General features: G+C 39.9%; 2 protein-coding genes across 30 annotated transcripts in view; both read left to right on the top strand.

Moving 5' to 3' along the window:
* The window catches only part of RBFOX1 (RNA binding fox-1 homolog 1), a 1,493,407-nt gene that overhangs the window by 685,115 nt on the left and 787,514 nt on the right, over nt 1-20,778 (top strand). For 2 of the 29 annotated variants that reach the window (XM_081840268.1, XM_081840280.1), the window contains exon 1: nt 3,353-3,819. The exons of 19 other annotated variants lie outside the window; for them this stretch is intronic. In XM_081840268.1, coding sequence (XP_081696394.1) covers nt 3,809-3,819 — 11 coding nt within the window. In that variant the 5' untranslated portion in view covers nt 3,353-3,808. Of the gene's footprint in view, nt 1-3,351; nt 3,820-3,960; nt 3,980-4,060; nt 4,268-20,778 lie in introns of those variants that run through there. 8 more of the 29 variants (XM_081840281.1, XM_081840277.1, XM_081840275.1 and 5 more) reach the window with 6 other exon arrangements.
* Nucleotides 1-20,778, top strand: part of LOC309329678 (uncharacterized protein) — a gene marked incomplete at its 3' end in the record, with an annotated part of 831,621 nt that overhangs the window by 608,377 nt on the left and 202,466 nt on the right. The window lies entirely within an intron of this gene.

Below are 20,778 nucleotides of genomic sequence, written 5' to 3'. Positions count from 1 at the left end.
AATCATGCTCCGGCGGCACGGCAGCAGCGGGAGGCCCCATTAGCTAAAGTGGTACCTCAGGTTAAGAACAGTTTCAGGTTAATAACGGACCTCCAGAACAAATTAAGTTCTTAACCTGAGGTACCACTGTATCTCCACACCCCGCAGAGTTGCATACACTTCTATCGTGTCTCCCTGCATCATTCCCGCCACCGCCACCCTGCCAAACAAAATTACAAAGTTGTAAACTTTTCTCTTCCACTCTTGGTTATGGAAACACCTCCACATGTTTAGGCCTTATACTAATATTTGTGGGTTTTTTTAAACAAAAAAAAAAAAACAAAAAACAAAAAAACCCCATTGCTTCTGTATAATATTATATCCTCTTCGGACACAACTCTGTTTCCCCTAATCATGTTATTAGTCTTATTACCTGATAAGCACCAACATGGTTAACTAGGGTTAATTCCACAATATTTCTCATTACCGTGCCACAAAACGGGCTGCTGCTGCATCCTAATGATTCTTTGGAATGTTTAAAGCTTTGGGACTTATTTCATCTTTGAATAAGCCCTGCTAACATCCAGTATCTTGAGGAAGGAAGTCTTAGGCCTGGCCAATCTGTTCATTTGCTGTAGTAAATCCCCCAGTGCATGACAACCATAGAATCATAGATTTGGAAGGGACACCAAGAGTCATCTAGTCCAACCCCCTGCAATGCAGGAATCTTATCTATACCATCCATGACAGATGGGCATCAAACCCCTGCTTAAAAACCTCCAGTGAAGGAGGCTGCCATCTCATATCCACACAAAAACATAATATTGTTACACACTACCCCAATCTCTGAGCAGTGAAAGATTCCAGGGGTTATGAACACTTACCCAGGGTTCAGTTTCCTTGAATGAGGGACAGTGGAGACTGTGGTATCTTTAGGATATATGGTTTATTTACACATATATACACCCTGAGCCTAAGATGGAGGAGCTCACAGCAGTAACACCCCGAAAGATCTTGCTTCTTCCATCTTCAAAGCTTTGCATCCAGCCTAATCAAGCTGATTCTCAGCCTGCAGCCTGTTTTCAGCTCAGCTCCCACACAACTCAGTGCATGGAAAGCAGATGTTCTGCCACTGAGCTATGGCATTTCTCATTGAAATTGTGTACCTCAGATTTCTAGTCTGTGAGTCAACAAGGAAGCCGCCCAGCTGCTAAATGAGTGGAGAAGACAATTGTACTCCAACAGCATCTGGAGGCTATAGATGACAATTCCTAATTCTACATAATACATGCAACTAGGTTCGCAGAAGCAACTTGTTCCATCATTGGAGTGTCCTATGTGCTGGTCTCCTGGAACTCCCCCCTCCCAGCCACTGTATGTTGATTCTTCCTAACTTCAGTGTGTAATGCTGCCTTCTCAGAAGTCCTTTTTTGCACCTGAGACTCTAAGGTCCCCCTTAGTTTTGAGGATCCTGGTGACAGTCTTATTCCCTGAGGATGTTTTATCCAATTTGAAGAGTTGGCTGGCCTTTACACTTAGAGCTTTCCCCAACATCTCACTAGAATTTGAACACCCACTGTATCCATCAATCAGTGCCTCTCAATACAGCCATCAGTGGTTTACAACAAACTGAGAGCAATAGTAAAACAACAATATATAGCAAGTATAACTTTACGATATAATGAAAGGTTATTAATTGAACTAAACTTAAACTGATTTATGGTTTACACTGTTTATCTGACAACCATATTTGTAGCTTCTTTACCTCATACATACAAGAAATAAAGAAATAAAAGTCAATCGGATGTTGCAGTGGAAAATTAAAGATGAACCATGAGTCTTAAAATGCTGCAGTAGTCTTTAGACATCTAACTGTTTTATGGGGAACTGGTATCCCACAAACCAAACTGATTATGCTGGTGTGCTCTTTATGCTTCACATTCAATATAAATGGTCATTTAAATAATGAGATTGTAAAGTCATCCCTATCACAAACAATCTGAAATAGCACCCCTTACATATTCCAACAAAGCTTTAGTTTCCCATTGTTCTGTGTAAGTGTGAAGTCCTTCCTTCTCCTGATTTTCCTAATTGATAGATACAAATGCTAAGAGTGTGTGTGTGTCTGCTTCATCAATATAAATGATTATTACATTATGAAAATTGTTAAGGCTACCAACTGCACTAATAAGGTGATCAGAGCTACACACTTCGTCTTAAGAACACTTGCTAAAACTCCACCAAACTTGTGTTGTTACTGGCATGTTATGCACTGAGCTATAAATGTCATAGTGAGAGCTGTTTTGTAGCAATTAAAATTAGGTTTTGCAATTTATTGTGTCTGTTTAGCTCTGCCTGAGATAGGTTTGGGGGAAGAGCGCTATTAAAAAGCATCCACCTAAACTAGAAACCTTGCTTTCGCACTTTCAACCAGGATAATAAATGGATAATTGTTTGTAATGCTGGCCTAAGATGCCCTGATCTGTCAGTTTGCAATAGAGCTGTTTTGTCCTCTCCTCTGCTTTGTCTTTAAACTGCCTTGTGTTTCTCACCCCACACCTTTTGGGGAGGAAACACACCCACATACTTTTACAATGAAGTGATGGTGTGCATGTGTGTTTGCATGTGAAAACCTGAAATCCTGTAGACACTTAACTGGGAATATAAGCCACACTATCCTCAATGGGACTTACTTCTCTCTCTGTGTGTGCACGTGTGCACGCACACAAATACTCTGAAACAATTTTGAAGCCATTTATTGTATTCCTACACACAAAACTTATAATGCAATTTAAGTAGTTTCTTGGATTAAACCCGTTTTAACTTTCTGCCTGCCTGCCTGCCTGCCTCCTGTTCAGTTAGTATTGCTCTTAGTCTTAGCTAAAAAATCAGACATGAACAAGCACTTTGGATTCTTCATGCTGTACTGCAAAGTAAATAAATAATGCCACATGGGCTTTGCATGGACACCTACACTCACACAGAGGAGGAATCATGCAGAATGTAGGTGTGCTTTTCTCCCCTCCTTTTCTTCTTCTTTTTTACTGTACCTCAGTAATGGGGGGATATTGCTTCAATACAGATACATCTCTGCATAAAGAATATAATGTATGATACAGGTTAGTGTAACAGGAGCTACTCAGGCTGTCCCATAAATGCTATGTGAGTAATGCAGACATGGCATAAATAATTGGGAGTGCTTACATCCTGCCTCCAGATATTTCACTGCTCCTGAGTTAGAATTGGTTGTCAAGTGCAAGGCAGGGAAGACTGTGCAAGGTGCCCTATTCTGTCATGTGGTAGGTATTTAATGCTTGGAAGAACAAGGAAGGGACACGTGCAGAGAGAGGCACACACAGAGAGAGAGAGAGAGCTGAAGGGGGGGGCAATCTGATGATGGGATGCACAATTCTAGCAAACATTTAAAACATGGTGAAGGGGGCATAGGAGAGAAGATTAGCCAGAGCAACCTTGGTTTGGGCCTCGCTCTGGTGACCCTTTCATTTCTCTGTGTGCATTCCCCCCTATCCCCCTCCCCTTGTTTTTCCTTGTTGTTTGGAGTCTTTCCTGGAGCCGCAGAGGTACATCTTAGAAACACCTGATGCGAACATTGCGAAGGCAAACGGGAGGGAGGGGGAGGCGAGAGCAAGAAGGCAGGCAGGCAGCAAGCGTGCAGTGAGCCCGACAGATGTCTGTATTCATTGATATTGCTGGCACGTGGGGGCCGTTTGCTGGTTCCCCTTACTTCTCCGGTGCTCTCCCGGCGAGGAAAGAAGAGGCGCTTTGCAGCCGACGATGAGATCTTGGCAGTTAATTGCAGTCGTGGGAGATGCCCTTCAGGTAAGGGAGGGAAGGAGGATTTCTCAAACAATTTGAAGAGGGGAAGCAGGAGACTCCCCGGGGGTGGGGTGGGGGTCGCGCACAGATCATAAAGGCATCCCTAGCAAACGTTGGAAAGTGTAGGCATGGAACACGCTGGCGGAGGTGGCTTGGTGTGGAGGTGTGTGCGTCTTTGGAGATGGGGACGTGTGGGGGGGGGGGAGATGCACACATGGGCATGTTAGGCTGCTGTTGTTCTGTAGCTGCCTTACAGTGGCGTGCCAAACATTAATGCAGAGGATGTTTTGTGTGTCTGCGTTTGGCTTCTTAGCTATGTGATTAGACTAGAGAGGGATTCTGTGTGTGAGAGGGAAGGCTTTTCTCTTTTTTTAGAACATCTCGGGGAATAAAGGAACACGGAAGCAAAATCGGCAAGCGTACCGATGGGCTTCTTCACATTAGGAAAAAGGTATTGAGAATGTGCATGTGCTGCAAGCTTTCCAAAACGCGTGTGCTTCTGTTTAGCTGAGCAGGTGTTTTGCAGATTTTCAGTGGCTGAAGAAGGGACGGCTTTCAGTTCATGCACTCAGGTGCTGGAGGAGAAAGTAATGAGAAGCGGGTGGGTGGGTAAAGCGTCCTTCCCTGGTTCTGACTGAAGTTTGCCTGAACTTTATCCTTAGAGAAGATGCTTGGCTTCTGTTTCCACTGGACTATGTGTGGAAACTAACAGTTATTCATAGGACACAGTACTTCTTTCACTTTATACGTGGCTCCTTCTGCTTTGAATGCAAACAACTTCATATTTTTTTTTTTTAATTATATGGTTGGATCATTGGGTTCTTAGATCTACATTTTGAAAAGTTTAAATTGCTGGGCTTTAAAGTGATAGGCTTAGGCATGTCAGCACAAGGACACTTGTCGCCAATAACATTTGTTACTTTAAATGGGTGGGGGAGAAAATCATTTTCATAGTTCGGCCATTGGATGATTTGTTGTTATTTTGGTGGTCTAAATGCTTATGTTTGATATGCAGCAGAAATCAATTGCAGCTGTACTCTGATTCAAAATAATTAACCTGAACTATTTATACCCTATAGAGATGATGTACCATTGCCTGTATGCTACTTGATGCAATAATACGGTGTTGACTGCATGCTATTTGATGCTATTTTGTTTGATAGAATGTATGTGTGTGAATATATAATACTATTTTCCGAAACACACACACACACACACACACACACACACACTCAGTAGTGACCAATACAGTATGTGCTGTGTATATATTTTTTGCGCTTTGGAAAGAATGAGAATCATGACATTTTCAATGCCTGCATTAATTTGATATTACGTAAATTGTCTAAACTATGTTTCAAATCCTCCCCCCCAATGCCATGTATTAAATGATTCTTGCTCTGTGAAGTGGACCATCTTTCTTTTAAAATTACCATTCAAAGCATTGTGAAAGATCATGGTGTGTTATCAAAAGAGGTTTGTTGTTGTTGTTGTTGTTGTTGTTGTTGTTTTAAAAAATCTCCATGCAAAAAAGAATACAGTATATGCGTTTTATAAGCTTTGAATTAGCTGTGGTAGTGCAGCCATTTCCCACAGAGTGAGGAAAACCCTCCCATTATTAAAATGAATTGCTGAGAAGTATGAAGTACTTTGAGCTGGGTTGGCATGCATGACGCCTTTCTGTTCATTTTAGCACTGTTTGTTACTGCAAAAAAAATGTGTTCTTTGACAGCCACACTTTTTTTCCTGTTTAAGCATTGTTTTGTTTGTTTTCCAAAAAGTGACATATTCTTCTGAGGATGAGCAACTGGATCTTTATTTCCTAAATGTCAGCCCAGGGAGTTATTACCTGCTATGTTGGCTTTCGTACTGAAATGAAACCTGTAGAGAGTTCCATGTTTATCCAAACACATTATTCAGCTATTGAGTCATTGATACCTCTATCAATAAGAATTATGCTAGTGAACTATTTACTGATCAGAATCTTATAGGTTGGTCATGGCCTCCCCTTGCATACTTATTTTGGCAAATAAGACCATCAGTAATCTTGTTGATCCCCACTACCACTATGCAGTATCAAACCCAAGGTGAAATTTGATAGGCATAAAATTGTATCATAGACAGCCATGGTAAGCAATAATAGTAAACCAGTATTGTAATTGTCTTCTATTTTGGTTTAATTCATGGATATAGGGTATCCTAGCTAGACTGAGGCATGCAGTGTACCACTATTAAATGTCTCTCATCATGGACTGCCACTTCCCCAGAAGTTTATTTCAGGAAAAGTGAGGTACAGCACAATCCTATGAATGTCTGCTCTGAAATAAGTCCCATTCCACTTAATGGGATTGACTCCTTGTTAAGTGTGTATAGGGTTGAAGCAGTATTCTGATAATGAAGGCTAAGTAGTTAAAGCTGAGATGGGGTGGCAAGGCTAGGGGAAGAGACGTGGGTTCAGTTTACTGTTGGCCCAAACGCTTCAGCTTTGTGCCTATTCACTGTATTTTGGCCTAGCTTACCCAATGGGATAACTGTGAGGATAAGGTGGAACGATTTACTTATGGGAAAGTTGGGAACATATATAAAGTTCTCCTCAGTGAGTCAAAGTGTCTTCATAATAATAAACTTGTAATGCTCACTAACAACCTCATTTTATACTACCCTGTGTTGTCATCCTAAAACCTTACATTATTACATCACAGAAGCAAATATTTCATATGTGCAAAATAAAGTAAGGAATAACTTTGCACTTTCTGATTTGGATTACTGGTACCAAAAGGTTTGGAGGGTTGTTTTATTTTAAAAGCTCACCTATGAGATGATAGTACTTAAAGGTCAAAGAAAGAAAGATCCATTTGTGGGGATGTGGTACTCCTTTACTGAAGATGTGAATACGCAAGGTGGTAATAGACCCGTTCTAAACCACCCAATACAAATTTGCTTGCCTCTTTTAGGCCTGATAGGTGTATGCATTGAATTCCTTTACTTTAATCTGTCTGTTCCTGCTGTAAGCAAGTCCTATGAATATACTTTGGTTCAGGGAAGGTCAGTGGATGCTGGGTGGGAGAGTGACAGATGCCCTGAATACAATAATGGCTTTATTCTGTATATTTTTTTGTTTGTTCTGAAACTCAATAAAAATTATAATTAAAACAATAAAATAAAGCTAAAAGCTATAGTAATTCCTGGTTTCGATTTTGGCCGTTTGTAGCATGACAAAATAAATGCAGACTAACAGTATTTTGGTGCTTTTACAATGGTGGTAAAATGATAAGCTACACTAGTTGTGGACTCCTGGGTTCCATTAACTTTTGAGAAGAATGTCCCTGATGTTTGCCATTCTTGCCTTGGTGGACCAGATATGTTGTCTGACCAATATAACAGAAGGTGGGAAATGATACTGCTCCCCACGAGCTCTTCTTACCCACAAGGTTGCAATGAATTATAGTCACTGACCTTGCACTGAATGAATTGTGCTTATGGGAGGTGCTAATTCATTTAATCTGAATGAGCTTCAAAAATCACATCTCTTATTTTGTCCTCCCTCCTTACACACACACACACACACACACACACACACACACACACACACACATTGTAGAGGGGGCACTTTCCATTCTTGAAGCTTTTTTTTTCTTTTCATTTTAGCATTTCCTTGAAATTTACAATTTATCTTCTCTGAAGACAATGTTCTTCATAATTAAATGAATGAATTAAAGGGTATCTGCTTGAGGAAATGTCTAGTTCAACTCAGTGGGGGTCTACTCCCACATAAAAGTCTTCTGTGGAACAGTGTTATTGTTGTTAATATTCTGAAACTGTGTCCATTAAACATGTATCTCCTGCAGCAGAAAATGTAGCACTGGAAAGCTAGGCAGCAGAGAGATGGTCTAGTCTTTTGAGGGAATGGTGGATCAGAATTATTTCTCTAAGCCTGGGTATATGTGGTATCGCTGCATTAGGACCAATGCTTGGTCAAACAAGTTGGAGATAAGTTCACATAATGAGGCAGGTTTTAGGTTTTGGGATTTGTTTTGAACTCTGTGGGACAACCAGGGCTTTTTTATGTGTGCAAAGGGAATGAAAGAGGTGCAGGTGTAGCCAAGGAACTCTACACCAAATCTGGTTAGCTGCCTTTTCCTATTGCTTTATTTTGCAGGGGCTTCTGGGAGTCTGGTGCCAAAGAAAGAAGGGGACATTCAGGTGAAGCGCTAGTTTTGATGTTCTCCTAGTTCCTCTTGGTGTGGATTATCATGTTCTCATTCATATGTGTTGGTTGAAGTTTTAAGGTTGAAGATTTTTCTTAAAAATGATCAGCTGGTTAGAATAAAATAAAGGACAACTTACAGTATTTATAGTAAGAACCCTCCCCGGCACCGGCAATAGTGACACAAAGGACCTCACAGTTTAAAAATACTGTGCTATTGTTTCCATTATTCTTATGCCCTAAATTATGCTTGTTAAAGCCATTGATGTATTGCCATAAAATATGTTTGTGTGACAAGTAATTGGCTTGTTGGGGCCATGATTTTTGAACATCACATTTGAATAAAGGAAATGGATGTTGTGAGAACATGTCTAGCTTCAACATCCTGCTTATGAATTGCCAATTCATACCAATTTAACTTGAAGGAAAGACTGAATTGGCTGGAGTTTTAATACTCATGTTAACGATGCATTCTAAAACAAGAGACTGGAAGAGAACTTTATCATTTTTTTCCCGCTGAGAAGTTGAATTTCTCAGTGAAAAAAATGATAAAGTTCTCTTCCAGTCTCTTGTTTTATAATACCCTTTTCAATCTAGAAACAGATCTGGGGTGTGGTTTTTTTTGGGGGGGGGGCTTTGGGCTTACACAGAGGGCTACTGTTTTATGTTTTGGTTTTTTAAATACTGTACTCCATTTATCATTTGGAGGGGTGATGGGACAGGAAATTTGGTAAATGGTACAGTTCTGTTTGAGTTAAATAAATCCTTAATTTACTTAACAGTTAGGTTTAATGGAAGATACATCACAGCGTTATTTGTTTTCATTTTGGTTGTCTTCAAAGGGCAGACAACTCTTCTCTTATTTTCCAATTAACTACTAATTTCATGCACATGAATTTTACTTTCAATGAGGAAGGTTTCTTGATAGTTAGGGAAGAGACGTTGTTTCTGTGTAAATGGGGGGGGGGGGGGAGGACAATGGTTCTCTATAGCTAATTTAGCCTACTGTGTAGTAGTATAGAAACTTACTTTGTGAAAGTACTTAGAGAAAGAAAAATCACTTGACTCAGCTTTTAAAATTTAGTTTTTATACAGCAGAACTAGATTGTAAATTCAAGCAATTAAGAATAACAAAAGGCTCGGTTATATTGCCTGAACTTAATATGCTTCCACTCTCCACCCCAGCTCCATAAAAAAATGCAAAGTGATTTTTTTGTGTGTAGGTGGGAGGGAAGGGGTGTGTGTATGTGTGTGTGTGTGTGTGTGAGTGAGAGAGAGAGAGAGAGAGAGAGAGAGAGAGAGAGAGAGTGAGTGAGTGTCAGGTGCTTGAGCAAGTTGTTTTTCATTTTCTGCATTGCCTTTGCAGTTTCTATTAAAGTGCCTTGGGGTTCAGGGAGACAGGGAAGTATTAGCATGAATGCACCAACTGTTTGTTTGTGATGACTTTTTATATTTTCACTGTTTGCTTGTTATAAGCAAAAGCAAAACAAAAACCCGCATACTTTCTCATTATAAATAACTCCACGTACTTGCTTGGTATAAATGTTAACAAAATAGCATTGTTAAAAGTTATGCTAGTTAAGAGATGCTCTGTCCACAGAGGGGATATTAAACTTGGAACTTTATATCCCCTGTGATTGACACATAATTCCCAAACAGGTTTGTCTGGAAATAAACCTCGTTGATTTCAGCGGAACTTCTAGTCAGGTACCCATTAGGAGCCCAACCTTTAGATAAGCTGAAAATTGAATTTGTGCTGCTCTTTTTGCACCAAATCTTACTTTCCTCTTGAGCATTGGATGCTGGTTGTCCTTGAGCCTTGATATAACAAATAAGCAAAAACAATGTTGGATCTTTGTTGTTTTGAAGACCAAGATCTTCTTACTCCTTGTAAATTTCATGCAGTAATCTTATTTCTAAATAGATGAATGTGACATATGTTAACAATATATATGTAATAGTGCATGCCGAAATCTAGGGTGGGACCCAACCAAGTTCTACTCTGAGTAAACTCATTGAAATGAGTTAACCTAAGTTACATACACTAACTTCATTTGGTCTAATCTGAGTAGGGCTAAATTGTATACAATCCCTGATATCTGTCACCATTATCATATTAAATACTGGCCATCCCAGCTGATTTGTGAAGGACTGAAAATTGATAGGTGTTCCCTTACTTTGGAGGCATTTTTTAAAAATATATATATATATAAAAGCATTGATAGTCAATATTCATTGGTGTTTTCTCTGATGTTCACTCTCTGGGATTCTTAGCATCCACATGCAATTCACAATGATCACTAAATTATTTCTCTTTACCATAATACCTACAAATTTGTTTGCTGGACTTTACCTGATAACTTACCTATTAATGCATACATTTTATTCATGAATTCTGTGGTGACATTAGAATGAGGGGGGTTGCAAACTTGTTTTAAAGAAAAAAGCTCTGAGTTCAAATAAATGGATAATTTTGATGTCATAACAAGCACACATTCTAAATTTGCAGAAACTGCAAAATGACTGGAGAATTTGAAAAGCTAGCATGCCGAACAACTTTGTTCTTGAACTATAAGAATGTTCATGGCCATTCTGCATCTTCTCACTGGCTCAGCTACCAAGTGCCAGAAGCGTCATCAGTGCAAATTCAAATTGCTATAAAGCTGGTTCATCTTGTGATATGTAAGCAGAGACCTATGATTATGAGGAACAAAAAAATACTTAAGCAAGTGGTGTGTTGGGCCTCTTAACTCAATCTGGTCTTGGATTGACAAAAAACAATACGTTAAAATGTTATAGGAATTGTTCTAATTCTCAGCCTATTGTAAAGCGTGTTGAGCATGATATCCGCCCTGCAAAAAAACACAAACACAAGAACAATGGTATTCCCCAAAATATAACTGGTACTGTTGACAGTGATGGGATAGCCTCATGGCATCTTAATTACTCCCCTGCACCGTGTCCCTGCTTAAGCAGCATACTTGGTGCCAGAATCGACAGAAAATGCAATTCCTGCGGTGTCTGAGGTCCTTACTGGGGATGTTGGAGGAACTGTGAAGACAACATTTCTGAGGGATGGTGCCATCAAAAACATCATTGTACCTGTCTGTGACTTCATGCGGGACATCATTTTCAGGGCTGTTGGTGACCCAAGAAGGAACATGGGAGCCATGGAAATAGTTGCTGATTCTTACGCACTGGTCACCATATAAGGTCCCAGGGTGGGTCACAACAATACAAAAACACAGTGCTTAAATCAGTTTAAATGGGGAATAGGGATCATGCACCCACATGTCAAAGGCCAGGGTAAATAAGGTACAACTTTAGCAAATGGTGAATGCTATACAATGGAGGTGTCAGGCAAACCTTGCTTGGGTGGGAATTTCTCAGTTTAGGGGCTGCAACCAATAATGCTGCCACCTGCTGAACTTCTGAGGGCAAAGTAACTACTGATAAGAGGCCCTATGCTAATCTTAACACCCAGGAGGGTTTGCAGGGAAAGAGGTGTTCTTTCAGATATTTGGAGCCTAAGGTGAAATCTAGACATATATATATATATTTAAAAAAAAAAAAACACTGTGAAAGTGCTTTTCTAAAAGCATTTTGAAAAATATATTGAATTTGCCATGAGCTCACCATTGCCATCTAGTGTCAGATTTGTATAATCCACTTTAAACACACACAAAACGTTATATTTGCAGCTGTACGTATAGCTGAGTCCTAAGTCATTTAAAGCTTTAAACAGGAATGCCAGCACCTTGGATTGCACCAAGAAATGAACTGGCAACTGGTGCAGCTGTTTCAGAATGGGGGTTGTGAGATATAAATGGAACCAGCCAGTAATTTGGCTGCTGTGTTTTGCAGGGAGGGGTGCACGACAGAGGACAAGCTGCTGCTGAATTGCACCCAAAGGGGAAAACAGAACTGGACCCAGTACAGAAAGTGGGGATATGATATGGACATTTACATTCCAGGAATTAAGCATCATCACCAACTGAAACATATACAGTAAATGCACAGAGATGGATAATTTGTGGAAAGCAAAAGAATAAACATATCAGTGTGTTCAGCATTTTATGCAACAAACGTTGGTATATCAATTCCACTCTGAAATGCAGAAACTATTAATATGTTTAGAAGGCCGCATGCAGTTTATCTGACTATGACCAAGTTGGTGATTCCCCCCCCCCGTTTTTCAGTTGATTAAGTCCATGTTTTGTGAGGCTGCTGCTTTATTTGCATATCAGAGTTCCAAGAAAAGAAACAACATTAATCATGGCAATTAATGAAGACACAGAATAGTTGTGCTGAAAAGATCTCATTGGAAGATCTTTCCGAGATTGCTTTCCAGCTATGGGTCTGAGTTCCGAGGGAGATCAATCTGCCTAACTCACTTTCACTGTCCCTTGGAGCAGGCTAATAATAATAATAATAATAATAATAATAATAATAATAATGGTGACGACAGGCGGGTAGGCATTAAACATTTTCTGCCACATTGGACAGTAATAACATCACTTCCCCCTTTTTTTGCTCTTCCCCTTGATACATTTCCTGCCCAAATGATTTATCCAAGTTGATTCTACTTAAATAATTGCTGTATTCTTAAGCTGCCATACACCATGTAAATTCAATATTCTTCAATGAAAATTATCAGAGTTGTCAAACTACTTATTTTGTGTTGCCATTTTAGAGTACATAGTCACCTTTGGGAATAAAGCCATCAAGTGTATGTACACCACAGATCTAAGACCGTTGTCCTGAGAAATTGTGGAATACATTATTCTATGAGTGGGGGGGGGGGGGGAGAGAAGGATCCCTAACCAAGCTACAGTTCCCAGATATACTTGGGGAAAGCCACAGTAGTTTAAAGTAGTATAAAACCAATCTATGTTTGTAGTGTAGCTAACCCCTTGGTTCTCTACAATACTTTTATATTGCTTTTTTTTCAGGGATAATTTACTCAATATGTTTGTTTTGGTTTCCTATTATGGGATACTTTCCTTGATGTGAATCCCATACATCTAGTTTGCAGGGATAGTGAATGTATGTGTCCTGGGCAGACACCAGTAGCCCTGGGAACAATACACCAAAGAGCTATACCCAGCCTAGGTTTTTCATCCTTGATAACAACAACAAAAACTTTGGAAATGATCCAACCACAGTTAAATATTTATAACCCCAATTTATTCCAATGGGAAACAGTTAAGCACCAGTCAAACTTTCCCATTGCAATAGTATACATGCTTTAAAAAGTTGTATTGCTGCATAGGAAGCTGCCTTAATCAGAATCAGACCGTTGCTCCATCTGGGTCTGTGTTTTCCACATTGAGTGGCAGCAGCTCTTCATGGGCTCAGGCAGGGAACATTTTGAACCCTATCTGGAGATGCAAGGAATTGGACCTTGGAGACTCTACATCACGGGTAGGCAAACTAGGGGCCGGGGGCCGGAGCCGGACCAATCACCTTCTAAATCCGGCCTGCAGACGGTCCAGCATTCAGCGTGTTTTTACATGAGTAGAATGTGCGCTTTTATTTAAAATGCATCTCTAGGTTATTTGTGGGGCATATGAATTCGTTCATTTCCCCCCCAAAAATATAGTCCGGCTCCCCACAAGGTCTGAGGGACAGTGGATTGGCCCCCTGCTACAAAAGTTTGCTGTCCCCTGCTCTACATGCAAAGAGGATACTTTACTATTGAACTACAACCATTTCCTTAAAATTTTGTACCCAGAAAGAGCACAAAGTCTCCCCCACCAGAGAGATACTGCCCCTCCCCTGACATCCCATGCACCTTTAGTATTATATTAGCTATTATCTCTATTCATACCCCATTCATAGACAGTTGAGGGCATGAAGAAACAGGGCACAGAACAAATGGGCCAAGAACCAAAACAAAATTCCTGCCAACCAGAACAAACCCACCCTATGCAAGCAAGCAAGTAAGTTCCATCATTTCACCAAAATCATGCTGTTTCCCTTCTGTGCCACACTTTGGCATGAAATGATTTTAGTAGCAGTTGTGAAACAATGGTACTTCCTCTTGCAAAGCCCAAAGCATGATGATTACGTTTCATTGTACACATATAAGCCTAGACGCTTTACACAAGCACTAAACAAATAGATGGGAGACTATAGCATGCCTAGCCAAACAGAAAGAAAACACATCAGCGTAATGACAACTTGCAACAAGCTGAGAACAGACTGCTGGAAATGCTGTAGAAAATGAGATTGAAGGGTATGTACGAGAGAGAGAGATGGCAAAGGCATTTGGAGACAGTCCCTAAGCAGTATTTGCTGTGTGCCCCCTCTCCTCAAAAGAAATTGTCAAGATACTCATTACTCCAAGGCATTTCTAACTGGCAACAGCTTTATAAAGTATTTAATATTTTCATATGCTTCAGTATAAAGCCATCTGTCGGCGTGACAGAACAAGGTATTGGGAACAAGAGTAAACGTATGTTTATGGGAGTAACTCCATGAAATGTTAACAAGAAATACATTGAGAAGCTCATCAATGTCTTGTAGTAACTAGACAAGGGAATTGAGAATCATGACATTCATCTTCTGTGTTCACAATTATAAAGGTTTTCTTTTTTTTCTAATTTCTCTCTGTGAATAAATATTAAAAAATAATGGAAAAAGGGAACAGGTAAATCTGGCAAGTGCAACAAGAAAGTCAGACAAGATAATGCCCATGGTTCTTTGCACTTGTTTTTCCATTTCAGCTCTTATTATCCCAAATTTCTCTCTTTCAGCCACCATAAATGTGGGAAGAAATAGAATGCTTGTTAAAGTTTATGTTTAGTGGTTTCACACTGGGTTTTTAACAGCCACTTTCTCGGCACCAAATAGTTTATTCTAAGGAGCTGCTTGAGGAGTCATTAGTAGTGCACTTTGGATTAAATGTTCTGCTGGTTCTGTAGCTGGATAACACCCTCCGCCCCCCCCCTCTCTCTCTCTCTCTCTCTCACACACACACACACACACACTTACTTTCCTAGAGTGATAAGATAGTTTAATGTGCACTTACTTTTTAAGACATTATCCTAGATGCCAAATTTTGAAATTCCTATTTTGTTTTGTTTTCGAGTGCTTGTTTTCTTAAGTTGCCACTGGACATTGTTTTCTTTCCCTGCTCCCTCCCCATTCTTATTTTATTTTTTTATCAGTTAACTATTCATTGCTTATTTTAAAATATTTATACACCACCAGTTCTTACAATATAACATGGTGGTGTATGACATCATTTACAATAAAATATGAACCAACATAAACAGTACAAAATGATTGGCTGAACAAATCATTTTGTTGTTGTTTAGTTGTTTAGTCATGTCCGACTCTTTGTGACCCCATGGACCAGAGCACGCCAGGCACTTCTGTCCTCCACTGCCTCCCGCAGTTTGGTCAAACTCATGCTGGTAGCTTCGAGAACACTATCCAACCATCTCGTCCTCTGTCGTCCCCTTCTCCTTGTGCCCTCCATCTTTCCCAACATCAGGGTCTTTTCCAAGGAGTCTTCTCTTCTCATGAGGTGGCCAAAGTATTGGAGCCTCAGCTTCAGGATCTATCCTTCCAGTGAGCACTCAGGGCTGATTTCCTTAAGAATGGAGAGGTTTGATCTTCTTGCAGTCCATGGGACTCTCAAGAGTCTCCTCCAGCAACATAATTCAAAAGCATCAATTCTTCGGCGATCAGCCTTCTTTATGGTCCAGCTTTCACTTCCATACATCTGTCATACATATGTACATATATGTACATAAGGAGAGCCTCCTGGAAAAGGCCAATGGCCCATCTAGTCCAGCAACCTGTTCTCACAGTGGTCAACCTGGTGCCTCTGGAGAAACCCTCAAGCTGAACTTGAGCACAAGAACATTCTCCCCTCTTGTGGTTTCCACCCACTGTTATTCACTGCCCCTACAGTGGAGGTAGAACATAGCCACCACAGATACTGGCCACTGATAGCCTTATCCTCCTTCATGGTGGGGCTGGCAGTGGCCAAGGAGGTCATATAGGTGGAGACAATAAGGTCACATGGGCAGGGACAAGTTGTTGTGGTTTCCTTCCCAACTTCCTCCCATGCAAAAATGTGCACACAAAAGCATCCCAGTTTGTATAAATACAAAGCATCTCATTAATCTGAAAAAGCGTCTAACCTTGGGTAAGAAGGGGTCACAGTTTATAGTGTGGGATAATGTAACGTTAACCACACATTATTCAGAATTCAGCCCCACTAAATTCTACAGTCCCTGTTAGGATTGGAGCCTGAATTGGTGAGGCTTAGAGGTGCCACACAAAAACGGTTCCCTCTCTGTGTTAAGTGGGGCTCAGCAGCACTTGATTCACAATTGCCCTTGGTAAAGTTTATGGATGCAGATGCATAAAATAATAAAGCTCTTCTTGGACATCAGCATGGTTCTCTGTGTCTGCAAGTGCAGAACAAAATAAATGTGGGGCGGGGCGAGGGGGGGAAGCAACTGTGTCCTCTCAGAATGAGCATATTATTGAGGAATTTCAGGCTACCTTTCTACCAGTTAGAATATTCTATAAATTGGGAGACAGCTACAATTCCAACCCCCAGTGAGGACCATTTGGAAATGTAAATACCTTTCATCTCTATATCCTGAAATAATTAATCCCATAATAATAATAATGCCTCCACCACTTAAATTTTGCTGAATGTATAATAAACCAACTTTTTTGGGGGGGGATAACTCACAAATTGTGTGAGGGTTTGGTCAACATTGTGAAACTAGATCAATAGCTGGGAGATTTACTTTAACATGCCGGTGTAATATCACAGTGACAGAATAATTCCCCTACCAGGTGCAGTTATTATGATATTACCTTCACAATGCATTTGGGACTCTTGATAGAAAGAACTACACGCTCATGCAATGTTTTTGCTCTTATGAATCTGAATCTGAGATGTAATGTATAGTAAATGTCCCAGTGAAATCAATGGGATTTAAATGTATGAGGCTTAAATACGTAATGGATTGTGATCAAAATAGTTTTAAAAGAATGATAGCGGGTAAACTTATTATTTGTTAATTTGAGAAGTCAGATAAATACAGTGTCTATTGAGTGTGTTTGCTGCAACAGTGACATCTTGTGGTTATTCCCACCCAATAGTTTCTATCGCATAGAATAAAACTCATTCAGAAAACAGTAGAAGCAGAAGTTATTATAACACAAACCTTGTTATTTACATGTTGTGCAAACTGGCTTATTAAAAACATGTCTAAATAGGGACTGGCCTCTGAATTAGTATATCAGGCACAAACTCTTTGCCTCAATTACGGGTTGCATTTTAACGTGAAGCTTAACTAATTCACACCTTCCAGAATAATACCTTGTATATGCGGGGGGGGGGGGTCACACATTAACAAAGTAACATAGAAATGAATTGTGGTAGGGGAAATTGCTTGCAAAACTGTGTGCATTATTTATTTATTTATTTATTTTATGAACCACTTCCCATTAAAATATCTTGAAGTGATTTAACAATAAAAACAATTTCAAGTCTAATATAGATAGTGATTGGTTGTTGTTTTTTTTAAAAAAAGTCTTAGTGGAAAAGGAAGTTTTTCAATAGGTAATGAAAAAATAAGAGAGGGAGCACCTGCTAATAATAATAATAATAATAATAATAATAATAATAATAATAATAATAATAATAATTTTTATTTATACCCCGCCCTCCCCAGCCAAGGCCGGGCTCAGGGCGGGAGAATGCAGTATTGCAAATTGTTTATATGAGGAAGAAGTGCACACTAACATGCTGGTACACAACTTTTTGAAAAATAATAACCAATAATCACAAATTAAAGTGGAGAGCTGAACTTAAGATCAGAAAAGAGAGAGACTGGAATCAGCAAATTCATCTAACCCTATTCACGGTTAGGCATGTAAGAAGGAATTGTTTTCCATTATGTCCTGTAGTTTCATATTCAGCACTGTTTCTGTTTTGCTGCAGTTTGTCTTCGCCCCCCCCCCTCAAAAAAAACAACAAAACATTATTCACCTCGCTGACTGCTGTGGCAGAATTACGTAATTAAAAATAAATATTTTTTCCCATTACATTATTACAGCCCATTCATTACAGTGCAAATGAAGCACAGTGCAGATGGGGGTGGGGGGTGGGAGGGCATGTAATCAATTACATATCATTTGGAGACTGAAAGCAGGAGCAATGTTGAATACTGATAATATTTGCTTCATTGATTTCCATTCCAGACATGGAACAAATAATTACTGGCAATTTCTGCTCCCATTTCTATCAGAATTCTTGAACATGCTTACTTATGGTGCATTTCTTTGTGCATCTACTCAGAAGAAAGCTCCATTGACCTGAGAGGGTAAGTGAGTATAGGATTGCAGCCTTACTCTCAGACATTGTCGGGGTCAGCAACCTTTTTCAGCCGTGGGGCGGTTCACCGTCCCTCAGACCATGTGGTGGGCCAGACTATATTTTGAAGGGATGCATTTTAAATAAAAGGACACATTCTACTCATGTAAAAATACGCTGATTCCCGGACTGTCCGCGTGACAGATTGAGAAGGCGATTGGGCCGCATCCGGCCCATGGGCCTTAGGTTGCCTACCCCTGCATTAAGTGTTGGGTTTTGTTTTATATGCTGCTGTCATGATGCTGGTTGTTTGATGTGTGTGTGTGTGTGTGTGTGTGTGTGTGTGTATGTATGTATGTGTGTGTGTGTGTGTGTATATTTATGTATAAATCTTGTGAGCTGCGTCCTGTATCACCCATGCAGAAAAGTGTGGCTAAAAATGACAAATCAAATCATGTTTTCTTAGCATGCTTAGCTGTGCCTTTTTTATTATTATTTAAATCAGGACACATCTAAGCATGCTAAGAAAACTTCATTTCTGAATAACATTTCCCTGTACTTAAAATGGGCTGCTTCCCTCCATTGCACCATTTTAGTATGGATGTAGTAATGATAACACTGAATGTAGTAACAATAACATTATTATTCTCTCAGCTGAAAGAGAGAATTAAGCAGAGAGCAGTTGCTCTGTCTTCAGAGGTTGTATGTGTTGTACATAAATTCTGGATCCAGCATATCCATTTCTTCTTTGCTTCTTTTGATTTATGCCACTATGTAAGAAGCATGAAACAAACATATTAACATGCAACAATTGCTATCCTACCAATCAACTGCAAATATTATGGAGAAAACCTCTATCATAAAATTACAGTGGTACATTGGGTTACAGACGCTTCAGGTACAGATGCTTCAGGTTACAGACTCTGCTAACCCAGAAATAGTACCTCGGGTTAAGAACTTTGCTTTAGGATGAGAACAGAAATGGTGCGGCGGCGGCAGCAGCAGCAGGAGGCCCCATTAGCTAAAGTGGTACCTCAGGTTAAGAACGGTTTCAGGATAAGAACAGACCTCCGGAACGAATTAAATTCTTAACCTGGGGTACCACTGTAATTACATTAAGCATACTAATGGGGTCACGAAGAGTCGGACACGACTAAACAACAACAAAATGTTATGCACAGAAGAGGAAACAAAATGACTCCAAATATAATATTTTACGTCATTATTTTTTTCCAAACTGAGGGGCGGTGTGTGTGTGTGTGTGTGTGTGTGTGTGTGTTGTGTGTACACCACAGGACTCTGCCCCTCAATCCAATGTAAATCACACACATAGCTAATAGTGGCATATCTGCACAGTTTTTATAGGAAGCTGTATTAAACTAAGTCAGAGCATTGTTCCACCTTGCTCAACATTGTCTACACTGATTGGCTGTGGCTCTCCAGGGTTTCGAGCAGGAGTCTTTCCCATCCCTACCTGGGTTTGTTGGGGATTGAACCTAAGACCTTCTGCATGCATGGCAGATGTTCTACCACTGAGCTAAAACCCTTTCCAGAATTCCTAGGATCAAAGGAGGCCATCCATCTGACGGATCTTTATCTCCTTTGTTGCCCCAGTGAGCCCTGAAGCTAGCCCTAGGACTCTTGAAGCACAGTTTTAAAATAACTGTACTTGTGAGACATAAGCAACTTTATAATTAGGGGTGGGGTAGCCATATATTTCAGGGAGGGGGAAAAGTGGTGTAAAGGAATACAAAGAGGTTTATTATTATTGATAGATATGTGGGTATTTTTCATCAGCATCTCCTATGTGGTTCATGATCCAGTGCTCAGCCTTGTAATCTCCCACCAAGGGAATGATTCAGGTTAAAAGAGATCAATATGGTATGAAGTATTTCAAGTTCTCATTATTGTAATGTGTCGGTATCACTTGAGTGACCCCAGAACCCCACACTGGCTGATTTGTTCACTGACTTATTGTGCAATCTTGTCGGGCAAACTATAATTTCACTTGGAATGTGAAAACTCTATATTTACAGTTCTGTCTCCCGCTCTCCAATCATTAGGGCATTCAGAAGTAATCAATATTTTTTGCTTGTTACTAACAGCTGAATGAAGTTGTCAAGCAGTTAGATTGCAAAGGATACAAACAAAGGAATATGGAATGATAGGGTTGGGGAAGAGATCTTGCCATTCAAAGGCACACTTTGCAGCCCTTAAATAGTATCTTTTGAACGATGGTTCCCTTTTCATTTAAAAAAACCCACAAGGGTGGTACTTAATTCCAAAACTTTCTGGACAACAACCTGTTGCTTTCTGCAGTTGATTATATGCATAGGAAGGTTTTTCTTCCAAGGTTTTAGCTGCACCAAACTTGATGCAACCGTTTCACTACATTTGTGTGCCATTT

The sequence above is a fragment of the Podarcis erhardii genome, assembly GCF_964252035.2.
Source record: "Podarcis erhardii genome assembly, chromosome: 14".
Lineage (NCBI taxonomy): Eukaryota > Metazoa > Chordata > Lepidosauria > Squamata > Lacertidae > Podarcis > Podarcis erhardii.
Note: the sequence above shows the minus strand (reverse complement) of the source record. Positions and strands in the feature narration are given on the sequence as shown.